We start from the raw sequence: 17,835 nt of genomic DNA, 5'->3' as shown, positions 1-17,835 counted from the left end.
ACTGACCCTGTTTCTGAAGTGAGACGATATGTTGAAAGTCAAATACCCTCAAATTTCACTTGATATATACATGGACAGGAGAAAGATAAACATGCACGTTACGGATGGAGGGAAAAAGATTTGGGAAAGCAGTTCAATAGTTCCTGTTCACAAGGGTTACTGAGATGATTTTTATGCTGGTCAAAGCTGCTTCTCAGTCATTTACAAGAGCTTCTGGATGGCTGGTTCACTTATAAAAGGTCCCTGTCTTCCCAAATAAACAAACAAACAAAGTCATAGAACGGCTTAAAACTGAAGGAAAGTTAAACTGATTTAGCTTCAGGTTTAACGTGGCTTTTTCCTGAAGAGAAAAAAAAGAGAACTTCTGAGCTGCTGGTGGTCCAAATCCAATGTATCTTGTTCCAAGCCCCAAGCTGTGCAGTGACCCGAAAACCAATCACATCACTGTTGGCAGGCAGAGGACAGTTTTCATTGGCAACTGGTCACTAGCCCAATGAAAATCCACCCATTGCCACAGCTTCATTCGTACATTATCCTACAGCCATAATTCATCTGCAACCACGGTTAAACAAAGTGCTTGCACTAAGTATCAAATTACTTGCTTTCAAACCAAGCAGCAATTCTTGATTTTAAAACAGTTCTTAACTCATTTCAGCCCGCAATTTAAAACAAAAATAAAAAGAACACCTTTACATCAGTTACTATCATGATAGTTACTCCCATGATGCAGCCTTCCTGTCAAGGCTTGAGATTCGGAGGCAAAAAGTGTGGCACTGGAAAAGCACAGCAATCAGGCAACACCAGAGCAGAAATCATACTCTGACAGTAGGTAACAAAAGCCTGATTCCAAAAAAGAGAAAATGCTGGAAAATCTCAGCAAGTCTGGCAGCATCTGTAAGGAGAGAAAAGAGCTGATGTCGAGTCTAACTGACCCTTTGCCACAGCTTTGACAAAGGGTCAATTAGACTCGAAACATCAGCTCTTTTCTCTCCTTACAGATGATGCCAGACTTGCTGAAATTTTCCAGCATTTTCTCTTTTGTGGTCTCAGATTCCAGCATCCGCAGTTATTTGCTTTTAAAAGCCTGATTCCGCTTGAGTCGACAGAATCGAGTAAATTTGCAGTAGTGCTAGAAATCCAAGCAGCAATGCTCCTTGAAATCAGAGAGAGATATATGGTCATTCCTCTGCCATTCAACGTGACTGTTCTGCCTGAAATAAATTCAATGACACAGCCTCTACTACTTTCTTGGGAAGAGAATTTCATAGTCTAAAAGTGTGGCACTGGAAAAGCACAGCACATCAGGTAGCAAATGACAAACAGGAGTCAACATTTCAGGCAGAAGCCCTTCACCAGGAAGGTCATCAAGAATTTCAGAGACTAATGACCCTCACAGAAAATAACTTTTCATAATTTCCCTCTTAGACATGAGACCACCTAATCTAAAACAAGGTCTTCTACTATGACTCTCCACCACAAAGAGGAACTTCCACCAACAAATTCCATCATGATCTGTTATGCTTCAATATGATCGCCTCTCATTTATCTGTTTTAACCCAATTTGTCTGTCCCTTCCTTGCAGGATAATTCTTTATCCCAGGAATGAATGGAGTAAACTCCTCTGATATCCTAAAGAATTCTGTTCTTTTTCAAATAGAGAATAAAACTACATAGTACTCAAGATCTAGTCTCACAATATGGATCGTGATTGGTTTAGTACATTGCTTTATTGCGGGATAGAAATTGAACATGCCATTAAGCAATTTCATTGATTTTTTTTCAGACCAAGGGTTCCTGAAAGGACATGTTCTGCTTTTGAACTTTGGGTTTACATGAGATTGGGTTTTCAGTCAGGAAACCAGCCAAAATTCGAGTGCCAGCAACTTTTCAAGAATATCTTTTAAAAAGCGACAATCTGGCTGTTGTGCAATTCAAATCAGAATAAAGACAACTTTTATGTGAAGTTAAAATACACGCTTGGGACATCCCTCAGCACTTCACATTCAACGGACTCAACTTGAAGTGGTAGTCATCACTAGTATGCAGGGAAGTGCAGTAGCCAAAATCGGCACAGTACTAGTCGCTTTGGAAAAATTACCAAAAGATTTGATTGCACCAACTGAGTGAAGAATATCAACCAAGAGCAAGAGGACTGCCTGTTTGGCTTTGGAAATGAAATCAAGAAGTTCTCTGTTATTAAAGAATGCTGAAATCAGAATTCACTCCAAGTTCAGACAAAAGGAGTTTCAAGGCCAAGATCATTTTTTTTCCTGAGTAAGGGTACCAAGGGTGACAGGAGACAAAACAAGTTCAAGTAACAGTCAGGCATTATCAGAATGAAAGGCAGAATAGATTTGAGGGGTTGAATGCCCTCCTCCTGTTCCAATGTTCAAGTAGTACTGTTTGTATCATTTCTGTCAAACTAAACAGGAATTTGGGTCCTCAACACATTGCATCATCTCTGTGTATTGCACGAAACTATCAATTTGTAGAGTACGTTAAGCCCACAACATTGCTATTCTGTACGCCAGCTAATGTCAAATTTACATTAAGCTGAAAATAAATCACAACCTAAAACTTGCCAGCAATCTCAGGAGAAATGCCCAGTTTGCAGTCTGTTTCGTTGTGGTATATGATAAACCTCTCATTGCACAAGCAGGCAAACAGTTGTAATAACATTCGAAGGGAAAAGCAAACATACCAGCTGAGGTAGCAAAGACTATTGCCACAATCTGCTGGAGTCAAGCTTGATGATGTTTTAAAAGAAAACTTTCAAGAATGGGTGAAGAGAACAAAAACATTTTTGGGGTAAATGAGCAATCTTCTTGCAGCCAGCATTTTAATTGTTAAGATTTTGGAAGGGATGAGTGATTTCTTGAAGTCACGAGTGGAAGATGCATTTCATGCATGTATCAATAACTTGCTTCCACTTGGCTACTTTCCTGAGAAGCCAGCGTTAGCTGAAAACAGCTGATGGCAATCAAAGAAATCGTCAGCTTCCCATGGAAATGCCTCAACTTCACCGCTTCATTTCACATCACCTGATAGTGGCTCCTGATTAACCAAGTTGAATTTGTATAAATCAACATTTAGCTACATCTATCAGTGGAAACAACATGCAAACCATCTATCTCTGTTCGTGGAAAGTCTCACCTCCTTCTCACTCACATCTCTTGTTTACCAACAAATTCCATCTCACCTCCTGCCCATTTAATTCTCTGGCCCTTCTTTCAACCCCTCAAATTTATCTTTCCTCGACCTAACAGTCCTTCATCTTTCACAAAGAATCACAACACCTGCAACCTGTTTTCTTCCCTCTTCCATGACCACTGCTTCCTCCATTCACCTCGGCCTCAGAACCCACTCAGCACGCACACCAGTCTATTTCAATCATTGCCCGTGATCTCCTGCAGACAGCTCCACAACTCTTGCTCAGTACACCCCTCCCCCACCACTCCATGAACATTCCCAATGCGAATGGCCACAGGTCTGACCCGTTTACCTCTTGGACATTGCCTCTCTCTGTGTGTCCCTCTTCCCACTCCGTTTTACACCGACCTGACAAACACATCCCTATCCCCTTCGCTGACCATCAACACAAACGCACGCCCAAGTAAATACACACACAGCCCTCTGCATCCCCTCACCACACACACACACACCCCCACCCACCTTCACAGACCATTCCGCATTCTCCATTCCCCTCCACTATACCCTACCCCCTCCATATACAAACCCCCAACAACCAGCATTGCCTCTCCACCTCACCCCCCCCCAGGAGAGTCTGTCCCCAAGCCCTCCCCTCCCACCGCCACCCACTACCCAGTAGGGGGCCACCCCGCTACCCAGTAGGGGGCCACCCCGCTACCCAGTAGGGGGCCACCCCGCTACCCAGTAGGGGGCCACCCCGCTACCCAGTAGGGGGCCACCCCGCTACCCAGTAGGGGGCCACCCACTACCCAGTAGGGGGCCACCCCGCTACCCAGTAGGGGGCCACCCGCTACCCAGTAGGGGGCCACCCACTACCCAGTAGGGGGCTACCCACTACCCAGTAGGGGGCTACCCACTACCCAGTAGGGGGCCACCCACTACCCAGTAGGGGGCCACCCGCTACCCAGTAGGGGGCCACCCGCTACCCAGTAGGGGGCCACCCCGCTACCCAGTAGGGGGCCACCCACTACCCAGTAGGGGGCTACCCACTACCCAGTAGGGGGCCACACCGCTACCCAGTAGGGACCCTTCCCTCCCAGAAAGGCCTACACCTCCCCCACCCCCCGGCAGCCCCACACTGCACCGTCGCCCTGAGCTGGTGCCGCGTGTCCCCGCGGGTTTAACGGACCTGTCCTCGCTGACGCTGATCACTCCATCCTCTTTGGGGATGATGGCGGCCATGTTCACCACGTCCTGGGAGCCCTCGATCCGGCTGAGCAGCACCGGCCTCCGGATGCGAGCCTTGGGCTTGCCCTCCGCCGCCATGGTGATGGACCAACCCCTGCGTCACCGCCACCACCACCCAAAGCCCCAACCACACAACCGCGCAGACTCCTCCGCGCAACACCGGAAATGGCCGGCACCGTGCGGCCGCCTCCGCGCAACCCCGGAAGTTCACGCCACTGTGCCCCCGCGAAAACCATCCCCACCCTCCCCTCCGGTGTCACCGAGAAATATCTCCGCCGGAAGTGGAAAGACAGCTGCTTGGGAACAAAATAATTTCCGGCGGCTTTAAAGTTCAACTTATCTCTGTCTCTCTTAAATAAATCTCCAGGACTGTGGCTGGATTTCCAGCTTGTATCAGTTTTTGTCGGATTCTAATGTTCTGTGTTTTAATTTCTCCCTCTTACTCTTTACCCCTCCCATCCCTGTTGGAAGTGGAAGGTTACAAATATCTTGCTTTCACCCACTTTGTTTCAGATGCATCTTTCAAAAATTGCTATGGTCTACATTTCTCATAGCCGGTTTGTGAACTTGTCAAGGCTACAGCATCGCATCTGGCAGGGGAGTCGTCGAGTGACTATTGGCGACCGGCCAGGAGTTTGCATTGAGAGTGGAAACTGCCAAATGTCTGAGGAATTCACAGTGAGAACGATAACAGCGACTGAAGCAAAAGGTAAAACAAAAAAGGTAAAGTTCATTCGTTCTGCACTAGTGGTGTGATGATTGACATGTTGGGTAACCAGTGGTGGGAGCATGGGTTGTCTATTTGGATGTGGGAGATCGTGTGATAGCATCTGGAATATATCCTTGGAGACCAAAAAAAATTGCAGATTTTTTTTCTCTTTAGACATATGACTTCTGCACATCCATCACGTTCTGATTTCATAAGTGTGGAAACTACCACTGCACCGCAAGAGGAATAGGAATAAGAGAAACAGGAGTAAGTCTTGCAATCAACTGAGCCTGTCCCATCATTCAATATGGTTGTAGCGAAGACAGGTCTGTAATCAGCCGAATCATTGCCAAGGATTCCTGTCGCACCAATTCATAGTGATGGTTGGGGCTGCAGGCAGAGGGAGGGGTAGGAGTGAGAAATGCCTAGTGTGCAGGGATGTGTCGGCTAGATTGATTAGCCATGGTAAATGCAGGGTTAGGCGAGTAGGGTGAGATGCCCCTCAGAAGGTCGGTGCATACTTCATTGGCTGAATGGCTTCTTTCTGCTCTGTATGGATTCTATGACTAGGATGGAATCTGGGCCATGGTGGTGAAAGCCTCTGGAGGCTGTGCAGCCTGAGTTGACAATATACTGTAGATTATTTTAAAAGGTGTCATCAACAATTACGTTGTTGATACCAAGCAAAGGTGGTGACCATTCAATTGGACACAGCAAGAAGAAGGTGAGGTTGGGGGGAGAGATACCAGTGTGTTGTTATGATAGTTGTTTGCTAGAAGAAAGATGAAATTTCATACAAGATCTCCCACTCACCCAGAGAGGATCAGAATTGGGGCATTGAATATCTATGAGGAAATTGTCAGGATGCAGGAACATTTAGCGAAAAACTGGGACTATCTTGACAGAGTCTGGAACAGAGGGTCATCAGAACTCCGTCCACACTGAGACTGCCACATGTGGTTGTATGTGTTCCTGGACATTTCTGCTGATTTCCCTCTTCCAACCATCATTCTTGCATGTTAGCATCATTGACCTCTCAACATGTCAATGTATTTTATCTTTCTAACCTGATAGGATGCTTCCTGATGTCAAAAAAAAATTTTCAGTTACCAATACATACATAAAGAAATTGTTCACAAGGAAGAAGAAAAATAATTTATTTTTAGAATGCTAGGTAATTTGTTGCAGTGCCCTGGAGATGAACACTTTATTCACATGTACAATGGAAATTGTTTTTGTAACAATTTACGTCAATGAATTATGCTTTGGAAGCAGAAACATGACTTCTAAATTTGCACATGCAACCAAATTCGGTTGTGCAGTTATGCTGAAGGAAGATTGCAATAAAATAGAAGAAGAAAATAATAATTGGACAGAATAGACAGACAATTACCAAATAAATTTAAATATAGCTAAGTGTGAAGTGTTGCACTTTGGTAGGAATAATTTAAAAAAACCACAACCTGCTCGAACAATAAATAGGATTAGGATTGAGGACCAAAATGATCAGAGTATAAACGTGTATGGAATGAGCTACCAGAGGAAGTGGTGGAGGCTGGTGCAACTGCAACATTTAAAAGGCATTTGGATGGAGAGATGAATAGCAAGGGTTTGGAGGGATATGGGCCAGGTGCTGGTAGGTGGGACTAGACTGGGTTGGGATATCTGGTCGGCATGGACAAGTTGGACTGAAGGGACTGTTTCCGTGCTGTACATCTCTATGACTCTAAACACAGATTTTTAAAAAATCACTCGAAGTAGTTTCTCAGATTAAAAAAAACAAGCAATGCACTGGGTTTCATCGCAAGAGACACATAATTGAGAAATAGGAACTTTATGTTAAACTGATGTAAAGCACATTCAAGACGACTCCACACAATCTGACCTCTATAGTACACAAAGGCTGTAATTGTTTGGAAAAAGAGCAAAATTAACAAATATGGTACCAGATCTGTAATATTATAAACACCAGAGAAGGCTAGGACTTTTTTTCTCCAAAAATTGAAATGAAGGTGTGACCATTTTGTTGGAGATAGTGACACATTATTAAAACATAAACGATGCACACTTCCTAATGACGAAAGCAAATTCCTACTGTTATGATTCTTGGATATAGAGTCAAAGAGATGTAAAGCACGGATACAAACCCTTCAGTCCAACCCATCCATGTCGACCAGATATCCCAATCCAATCTACTCCCATCTGCCACACGCAGTCCATATCCATCCAAACCCTGCCGATTCACATACCCATCCAAATGCCTTTTAAATGTTGCAATTGCACTAGCCTCTGCCAGCTCATACATGTGTGAAAACGTTACCCCTTAGATCTCTTTTATATCTCTCCCCTCTCACCCTAAACCTATGTTTTCTAGTTCTGGACTCCCCCACCCCAGAGAAAAGACTTTGTCTACTTATCCTATCCATACCCCTCATGATTTTATAAACTTTTGTAAGATCATCCCTCTGCGTCCAATGCTCCAGGGAAAACAATCCCAGCCTATTCAACCTCTCCCTATAGCTCAAATCCTCCAACCCTGGCAACATCCTTGTAAATCTTTTCTGAACCCTTTCAAGTTTCACAACATCTTTCCAATAGGAAAGAGACCAGAATTGCACGCAATATTCCAAAAGTGGTCTAACGAATGTCCTGTACAGCCACAACATGACCTCCCAACTCCTGTACTCAATACTCTGACCAATAAAGGAAAGCGTACCAAACACTTTCTTCACTATCTTATCCACCTGCGACTCCACTTTCAGGGAGCTATGAACTTGCACTCCAAGATTTCTTTGGTCAGCAACACTCCCTAGGACCTTACCATTAAGTGTATAAAGTCCTGCTAAGAAATGCTTTCCCAAAATGCAGCACCTCACATTTAGCTAAATTAAACTCCATCTGCCACTTCTCAGCCCATTGGCCCACCTGATCAAGATCCTATTATAATGTGAGGTAACCATCGATGACTGTATCGGCGCTGCCTCGTGCTCCCACGAGGAGGTTGAACACTTCATCCACTTTCCACCCTGACCTCAAATTTACCTGGACCGTCTCAGACTCCTCCCTCCCCTTCCTAGACCTTTCCATTTCTATCTCGGGTGACCGAATCAACACGGACACTTACTATAAACCGACCAACTCCCACAGCTATCTAGACTACACCTCCTCCCACACTGCCCCCTGTAAAAACGCCATCCCATATTCCCAATTCCTTCGTCTCCGCCGCATCTGCTCCCAGGAGGACCAGTTCCAATACTGTACAACCCAGATGGCTTCCTTCTTCAAAGACCGCAATTTCCCCCCAGACGTGATCGACGATGCCCTCCACTGCATTTCCTCCACTTCCCGCTCCTCCACCCTTGAGCCCCGCCCCTTCAATCGCCACCAGGACAGAACCCCACTGGTCCTCACCTACCACCCCACCAACCTCCATATACATTGTATCATCCGTCATCATTTCCGCCACCTCCAAAAGGACCCCACCACCAAGGATATATTTCCCTCCCCTCCCCTATAAGCGTTCCAAAAAGATCACTCCCTCCATGACTCCCTTGTCAGGTCCACACCCCCCACCAACCCAACCTCCACTCCCGGCACCTTCCCTTGCAACCGCAAGAAATGCAAAACTTGCGCCAGCTCCTCTCCCCTTACTTCCCTCCAAGGCTCCAAGGGATCCTTCAATATCCACCACAAATTCACCTGCACCTCCACACACATCATTTACTGCATCCGCTGCACCCGGTGTGGCCGCCTCTATATTGGGGAGACAGGCCGCCTACTTGCAAAACGCTTCAGAGTACACCTCTGGGACAACTGGACCAACCAACCCAACCACCCCGTGGCTCAACACTTCAACTCCCCCTCCCACTCCACCAAGGACATGCAGGTCCTTGGACTCTTCCATCGCCAGACCATAGCAACACGACGGCTGGAGGAAGAGCGCCTCATCTTCCTCCTAGGAATCCTCCAACCACAACAGATGAACTCAGATTTCTCCAGTTTCCTCATTTTCCCCCCACCTTGTCACAGTCAAATCCCTCGAACTCAGCACCGCCCTCCTAACCTGCAATCTTCTTCCTGACCTCTCTGCCCCCACCCCACTCCAGCCTATCACCCTCACCTTAACCTCCTTCCACCTATCACATTTCCAACGCCCCTCCCCCAAGTCCCTCCTCCCTACCTTTTATCTTAGCCCGCTGGATACCCTTCCCTATTCCTGAAGAAAGGCTCATGCCTGAAACGTCGATTCTCCTGCTCCTTGGATGCTGCCTCACCTTTTCCAGCTCTGATCTCCAGCATCTGCAGTCCTCACTTTCTCCTCGAAGATTTTAACCTTCTTCATTGTCCACTGCACCTCCAATTTTGATGTCATCTGCAAACTTACTAACTATACCTCTTATGCTCACATCCAAATCATTTATATAAGTGACGAAAAGTAGTGGACCCAGCATCAATCCTTGTGGCACACCACTGGGCACAGGCCTCCAATCTGAAAATCAACCCTCCACCACCATCCTTTGAGCCAGTTCTGTATCCAAATGGCTAGTTGTCCCTGTATTTCATGAGATCTAACCTTGCTAACCAGTCTCCCATGGGGAACCTTGTTGAACGCCTTGTTGAAGTCCACATAGATCACGTCTACCGCTCTGCCATAGTCAATTCTCTTTGTTACTTCCGCAAGAAGCTCAATCAAGTTTGTGAGACATGATTTCCCACGCAAAAAGCCATGTTGACTATCCCTAATCAGTCTTGCCTTTCCAAATACATGTACATCCTGTCCCTCAACTTGCCCACCACCGACGTCAGGCTGACTGGTCTGTAGTTCCCTGGCTTGTCTTTACCACCATTCTTAAACAGTGGCACCACGATTGCCAACCTCCAGTCTTCTGGCACCTCACCTGTGACTATCAATGATACAAATATCTCAGCAAGAGGCCCAGCAATCACTTCCCTAGCTTCCCACAGAGTTCTGGGGTACACCTGATCAGATCCTGGGGATTTATCTAAGTTTATGCATTTCCAGACATCTAGCATTTCTTCCTCTGTAATATGGACATTTTTCAAGATGTCACCATCTATTTCCCTGCATTCTATACCCTCCATGTCCTTTTCCACAGTAAACACTGATACAAAATTCTCGTTTGGTATCTCCTCCATCTCTTGCAGCTCCATACAAAGGCTGCCTTGCTGATCCTTGAGGGGCCCTAATCTCTCCCTAATTACCCTTTTGTCCTTAATGTATTTGTAAAAACCCTTTGGATTCTTCTTAATTCTATTTGCGAGAGCTATCTCATGTCCCCTTTTTGTCCTCCTGATTTCCCTCTTCAGTATACTCCTCCTGCCTTTATACTCTTATAAGGATTCACTTGATCTTTCCAGTCTATGCCTGACATATGCTTCCTTCTTTTACATTTTTAATTCAATATTTGCAACATTAAAAAAGGGTTTGTATGATAAATAGTAATTCTTGTTAAGTACAGAACCTGGTCAATGCTTGCTGTCAAGCTGGGTCAAAAAGATGGGGAAATAGGGGAATTCTGCATACCTTTCAAAATCTTTAATTTTAGTGATAATTCTGGGAATAGCGGAGCGCTACCCCAATGAGGCAACAGTTTGGCACTAGCCTATTGAGAAGTGTTTCCAGATGTAGAAAAGGGGGGTGATTCCCATGGTAGTTGGAACAATCATCTTTTCTCGTTTGTTGTCATAAGAGGTGATGACAACAGCAGCCCCCTACATAATATAAACAGCAAAGCTCCTGTCCAATGCGCGCGCACACACACAGCTATCAGCCACTCTTTTCTCTTCCCTCCAACATGCACACCATAATCAGCGTCTCCTCCTTGTTGTATATGTGTCTGAAAGGGTTAATACAAGGAAGTGTCACAAGCACCACCAACAATGATGATGCCACATGGACGAATGGACAGAATCACTAAAGATCTTGCAAGAGTGAAACCTAATGTCTGTGTCCTCCTCATAGTCTCTGTAACAATGCCTGTCAGATTTATGTGACTGGTAACAAAGTGCCAGCAATTAATAAGCAACTTTACGTTCAATAGAAAGGACTCTTCTACTTCGAGCAAAATGTGAGCTTTCTTGTACCATAATAGACCAAGCAGGCCGTGTAGATCCCTGCACCTTCAAGACCGTGGTGGCACTGCATGTGTCAAATGGTGTTTCACTTTAGCTGCACATTCAACTTCCTCCACACAATATCAGTCCTGTTTCCACCCTCAAGACTTTGCCCCTAGAGTTCCCAGGTCAGCGTACAAGACCTGGCAAGCAACAATGTGCAAACACTAATATACATTTTTAATGTTTTAACCACGTTTCTCAGGATAGTTTGGTATGTATTTAATTCACATTAAAATATGTATTCACTGTAACCTAATTTTAATCTCAATTCTCATCATATTTCTTTTCGAAAATGCTTTTTTTTTGCTTCTGAAGCACTGAATTTACAGATTACATTGGCTGTCTCATGCGATTAGGTAAAAACAATGACTGTAGATGCTGGAAACCAGATGCTGGATTAGTGGTGCTGGAAGAGCACAGCAGTTCAGGCTGCATCCGAGGAGCAGTAAAATCGACGTTTCGGGCAAAAGCCCTTCATCAGGAATAAAGGCAGTGAGCCTGAAGCGTGGAGAAATAAGTGAGAGGAGGGTGGGGGTGGGGAGAAAGTAGCATAGACCACAACAGGTGAGAGGGGGAGGGGATGAAGGTGATAGGTTGGGGGGGGAGGGTGGAGTGGATAGGTGGAAAAGGAGATAGGCAGGTAGGACAAGTCCGGACAAGTCATGGGGACAGTGCTGAGCTGGAAGTTTGGAACTGGAGTGAGGTGGGGGAAGGGAAAATGAGGAAACTGTTGAAGTCCACATTGATGCCCTGGGGTTGAAGTGTTCTGAGGCGGAAGATGAGTTCTTCCTCCAGGCGTCTGGTGGTGAGGGATCGGCGGTGAAGGAGGCCCAGGACCTCCATGTCCTCGGCAGAGTGGGAGGGGGAATTGAAATGTTGGGCCACAAGGCGGTGTGGTTGATTGGTGCGGGTATCCCGGAGATGTTCCCTAAAGCACTCTGCTAGGAGGCGTCCAGTGTCCCCAATGTAGAGGAGACCACATCGGGAGCATCAGATACAATAAATGATACTTGTGGATGTGCAGGTAAAACTTTGCTGGATGTGGAAGACTTCTTTAGGGCCTTGGATAGAGGTGAGGGAGGAGGTGTGGGCGTAGGTTTTGCAATTCCTGCGGTGGCAGGGGAAGGTGCCAGGATGGGAGGGTGGGTAGTGGGGGGTGGGTGGGTGGCGTGGACCTGACCAAGTAGTCATAGAGGGAACGGTCTTTGCAGAAGGTGGAACGGGGTGGGGAGGGAAATATATACCTGGTGGTGGGGTCTTTTTGGAGGTGGCGGAAATGTCGGTGGACGATTCGGTTTATGTGACTGTTGGTGGGGTGGAAGGTGAGCACCAAGGGCGTTCTGTCCTTGTTATGGTTAGAGGGGTGGGGTCTGAGGGCAGAAGTGCGGGATGTGGACAAGATGCGTTGGAGGGCATCTTTAACCACGTGGGAAGGGAAATTGCTCTCATGCGATTGATGACAAACAGTTGAAATTACTTCAAGTTAACAATGCAAGCCACCCCTTCACATTAACCCTGATTTTGATTCACTTTTTTTCAATATTGCTTCAGCTTCAAAAGTAGCAACCAATAAAATTAACCAGTTAATATTTGTGAAGAAGAACAATTCCTTGATTCCCAAAGTAACTACATTCAAAGCTGTTGGTTTGTCACTTTAGTGATCCAGGTAAAGCTCACTTTTCCATCGTCATGTTCTTTTAAAGTTTCAGTTTCTATTTTCCAACACTGGAGTGGGAGAGTTCAGAACTCGAGGGCCTAGGTTTAGGGTGAGAGGGGAAAGGTTTAAAAGGGTCCTAAGGGGCAACCTTTTCGACAGAGTTGTACGTGTATGGAATGAGCTGCCAGAGGAAGTAATGAAAGCTAGTACAATTGCAGCATTTAAAATGCATCTGGATGGGTATATGAGTAGGATGGTTTTAGAGGATTATGGCTGAAAAATGTATTGCTGGAAAAGCGCAGCAGGTTAGGCAGCATCAAAGGAGCAGGAGAATCGACGTTTCGGGCATAAGCCCTTCTTCAGGAATTCTTCCTCATTCCTGAAGAAGGGCTTATGCCCGAAACGGCGATTCTCCTCCTCCTTTGATGCTGCCTGACCTGCTGTGCTTTTCCAGCAACACATTTTTCAGGTCTGATCTCCAGCATCTGCAATTCTCACTTTCTCCTTAGAGGATTATGGACCAAGCAAATGGGACTAGATTAGGTTAGGATATCTGGTCGGCATGGACGAGTTGGATCGAAGGGTCTGTTTCTGTGCTGTATATCTCTATGACTTTATAACTATTTTCACATGTCCTCTCATAACTGTCTCTTCTCATCTTAGCCGTTTCACTGCTGCTACCGTTCTATTCACTATCAGATTCTTCTGTCACTCCAGTTTCTGTATAGGACTGCAAACATGTTCTTTTTTTCTGTGAAGCTATGATCTGAGGAAAATCGAACCACGTGTATTGACAAGGGTTACGTGCTTACACAATGCATTATGATCAGCCAATATTATACCTGTCCTTATCTTAGAAATATTGCGGTCATCTCATTGGAACCTGATTCAGAAAGCAACACTATTTTAAAATTCTTCTTACTTCAGAGGTTTTCAAAATGTTACCCAATCTTCATAGTCTTATATCACCTATAAAATCCCACTTCCCTTTCTCCAGCACATTCTGCAAAAGTTTGATTCAGATGCCTTTGGTATCGATTAGATTCCCTGCAGTGTGGAAGCAAGCAATTTAGCCTAATAAGTCCGTGCTGATCCTCCGAAGAGTAACTGACCCAGACCCGTTCCCCGACTGACATTTATCCCTGAATAATGCAGAGAAAGTGAGGTCTGCAGATGCTGGAGATCAGAGCTGAAAATGTGTTGCTGGAAAAGCGCAGCAGGTCAGGCAGCATCCAAGGAACAGGCAATTCGACGTTTCGGGCATAAGCCCTTCTTCATTCCTGAAGAAGCGCTTATGCCCGAAACGTCGAATTTCCTTTTCCTTGGATGCTGCCTGACCTGCTGTGCTTTTCCAGCAACACATTTTCATCCCTGAATAATGCACCTAACACGATGGGCAATTTAGCATGGACAATTCACCTGGCCTACACATCTTTGGATTATAGGAGGAAACCAGAGCACCCGGAGGAAACCTACACAGACACAGGGAGAATGTGCAAATTCTACACAGACAGTTGTCCGAGGCAAGAATTGAACCTGGGTCTCTAGCGCTGTGAGGCAGCAATGCTAATCACTGAGCCACTGTGACAATATAAGCTGGTCACCTGAGAGGTTTAATCGGGAACTCAGAAGAAAATTCCACAAACACCAGCAAAGACTGGTTGAGCTAAATGGCCCGTTTGTGTGCTGATAATCTGATATAATTTTAAAGACTTTTGGAGCAGTACCACCAACACTGCCTCGCAAGATCCTGCAAAGAAAGATGCACCAACACCAGTGTCCTCAAACAGGCCAACATTCCCAGCATTGAGGCACTGACCACTCTTGATCAGCTACGATAGGTAGGACATATCATCTGCATGACTGACATGAGATTCTTGAAGCAGATGATCCACTCCCAGCTTCGAAAAATCAGGCGAGCACCAGATGGACAGAGGAAGCGATTCAAGGATACCCTCAAAGCCTCGCTGGCAAAGTACAGCATTCTGAGAAATCCCTGGTGCAAGACTGTCCAATGTGGAAGAGGAGCATCCTAGAAGGCGTGGATCACCTTGAGACTTGCTGCTGGGAAAAAGCAGAAGCCAGGTGAAAACGCAAAAGGAACACGCTACCACACCAATGCCCCACCCACCCCTTCCCGTGACCATCTTCTGCCCCAAATGTAACAGAGCCTGTGGTAGCCACATTGGACTGTACAACCACTTACGGACTCGCCCTGAGAGTGGAGTGGAATTGTTCTCATCTGTGAGGGACTGCCAATGGAATGTATTCTTCACAATTTTGAGGAGGTGATGTATCACACCCACAGCATTCAAGTGCTTCCAATGGATGTCAGTCTAATGCTCAGAACATGCTGGGGCTGACCAGATTGGCATTTGAACCAAACCATTCTCTGCTGCAAGTCAACCTAGTATTGAGAGAAACCCTACTCCATTGAATCATTTCATGGTTACAACGCAGCAGGACCATTTGTGCCCAGCTAGCTCTCTGCAAACTAGTTAGTCTGAATCCTCCACTTTTTTCCTATAGCCCTGAATACATTATTTCTCATTAACAGCTTCTCCAATTCCCTTTACAAAGTCATAATTGATGCCACACTCCAAGCACAGCACTGTCTAGATCCTAATCACTCACTGTTCAAAAAAAAGATTTTTCTCATGTCAACATTGGTTCTTTTGAATTTACTTTATGTTTGTTTCCTTTAGTTTGTAGCCCTTCTGTCAACAGTGACCATTTCTCACTGCATGCAAAGCCCTGCTATACTTCAATCCAGGGTTCAGAACTTAGGATCTGGTCTCCCACTTGTTGAAGTTGTATGGGGCAAGTCTCTCATTAGAAGTTCCTTGACTCAGAAGAATCAAAAACAGAAATTGCTGGAAAAGCTCAACAGGTCTGGCAGCATCTGTAAAGAGAAATCGGAGTTAATGTTTCAGGTCTGGTGACCTTTCCTCAGAACCAGAAATGTGCAGCTAGTACTCTCCATGCTGCGAGTTCAAACTGTCACTCTTTGTGGAATTTTAGGTTTCATTTTTAAAAAAAGTGAAAACAAAAGTCAAGTGATCATTCCAGATCCTGCATTAAACTGCATTAAAACCTCAAAGACTTTGGAAAGAATTTAATACAATAAATATTCATAAGTACGTACTCTGATGTGAAGAAATATAAATGAACAAAGAATCACAGATGTATATTTTCATCAGAACAAATTATAAGATGAGGTTTTTATTTAAAATCATAAAATGATGAGACAAGCTATTTCCAATATTTCAGGGGCTTATACAGGGACATTATTTTTAACTGCGTATGATGTTATATAAAAGCTTGAACACAATGGCATCTTTGTCACTGATGAAATGCATCAATCAATACATTTCAATCTCATCTCTCCCATTCATTCAGTCTCTCCTGAATATATCGGGACTCTAGAGGTTGTTAGGTTCATTCCAATTTAAGAACAATGCACAAACTCTGACTTGCAGATCATTATGGGCAATCTAAGCAACAAAACACATCCAATTATCAAAATTAAATGAAAAATCTAAAGAAATGCTTTTGGCACAGATGAAATAAAAATAATGTGCTGGATATATTCAGTCCATCTGTAAGCATGAGTGCAGAAACAGGTCAGAATAGAAAAACATGAAAGATATAACAGATATAGAAGCAAAGATCAGCAGGGTTGGGGGTAAGTGGAGGGGGTGAGAACACTAGGAAGATCTCAAGAAGGGCAGGAGAAATGAAGTAACTGAAGGGATGATGGGGGAAAGCAAAAAGAAATGATAATTAGCAAGCAAAGAAACAAATATGAATCAAAAGGAGGTGCATAATGGAATCACTGAATTATTGCCATGCAGAAACAAAGGCGATAATGGTTGTGAGTTGAAGTTGTCTGTACTCGGTCTTGAGTCTGAAAACAGATAGAGCACTCCAATGAAAGTGTTTGACCGTGCTTCAAAGGGTGCCCTGGCAATATTTATCACCCATCCCCCCAATTCCAAAACCATTGTCTAGTTATCATTATATTGCTGTTTGTGTAATCTTGCACAGATCTACATTTCTTACATTATTAAGGTTCAAATAAAGACTTAATCAGTTGCATCGTTCTTTGGGGTATCCAATGTTCATGGAATTGAGTTTACCAGTACAAACAAAGTGAGGACTGCAGATACTGGAGAGCAGAGTAGAGAGACTGGTGCTGGAAAAGCACAGCCGCTCAGGCAACATCTGAGGAGCAGGAGAATCGATGGTTTGGATATAAGCCCTTCATCAGGAATGTGGCTTGTGGGCTAAGAGGGCTGAGACATAAATAGGTGGGGCTGGAAGGTAGTTGAGAGTGGGACAGGTAGATGAAGATGGGGGTGAGGATGATAGGTCGCAGAGTAGGGTGGAGCGGATAGATGGGAAGGAAGGACAGATCATGGTGCTGAGTTGGAAGGTTGGATCTGGGATAAGGCGGGGGGAGGGGAAATGTAAAACCCAGATTGATCCTGTGTGGTTGGAGGATCCCAAGGCAAGACGATGAGACGTTCTTCCTCCAGGTGGCAGGTGGTTAGGGTTTGCTGATGGAGGCGGCTCAGGACCTGCATGTTTTTGGGGGAGTGGTAGCGAAAGTTCAAGTGTTCAACCACATGGCGGTTGGGTTGCCTCTCCAGGGAGAACATCTCCGGCACACGAGCACGAAGCAACCCCACCGCCCAGTGGCTGAACACTTTAACATTGCACTCTCAGCTACGTTGCCCCCAACCCTAACCCATTTACCTCTCAGCCCCCTTTGGCCCCCACCCCTCATTCCTGATGAAGAGCTAAGTGTCAATTCTTCTGCTCCTCAGATGCTGCCTGAGCTGCTGTGCTTTTCCAGCTTTACCAGCGCAAACGTTCATTCAATGAAACATAAAATCTCGTTCTCCCACCCACAGCCGCTCCCTGAGTTATT

The 17,835-nt window shown here is 45.2% G+C and overlaps 2 protein-coding genes across 4 annotated transcripts in view; one reads left to right on the top strand and one right to left on the bottom strand.

The window, feature by feature from the left end:
* wdfy2 (WD repeat and FYVE domain containing 2) overlaps window positions 1-4,521 on the bottom strand; it is a 42,378-nt gene extending 37,857 nt beyond the window's left edge. The window contains exon 1 of the mRNA XM_060833401.1: window positions 4,340-4,521. Coding sequence (XP_060689384.1) covers window positions 4,340-4,476 — 137 coding nt within the window. The 5' untranslated portion in view covers window positions 4,477-4,521. The remainder of the gene's footprint in view (window positions 1-4,339) is intronic.
* A 163-nt stretch (window positions 4,522-4,684) lies between these two features.
* ints6 (integrator complex subunit 6) overlaps window positions 4,685-17,835 on the top strand; it is a 115,832-nt gene continuing 102,681 nt past the window's right edge. Inside the window, exons 1-2 of one of the 3 annotated variants that reach the window (XM_060833396.1) lie at window positions 4,685-5,107; window positions 5,282-5,374. The gene's annotated coding sequence lies outside the window, so the exon portion shown is untranslated. The other 2 variants (XM_060833395.1, XM_060833397.1) reach the window with 2 other exon arrangements.

Source organism: Hemiscyllium ocellatum, chromosome 12 (assembly GCF_020745735.1).
Source record: "Hemiscyllium ocellatum isolate sHemOce1 chromosome 12, sHemOce1.pat.X.cur, whole genome shotgun sequence".
Classification (NCBI taxonomy): Eukaryota; Metazoa; Chordata; class Chondrichthyes; order Orectolobiformes; family Hemiscylliidae; genus Hemiscyllium; species Hemiscyllium ocellatum.
Note: the sequence above shows the minus strand (reverse complement) of the source record. Positions and strands in the feature narration are given on the sequence as shown.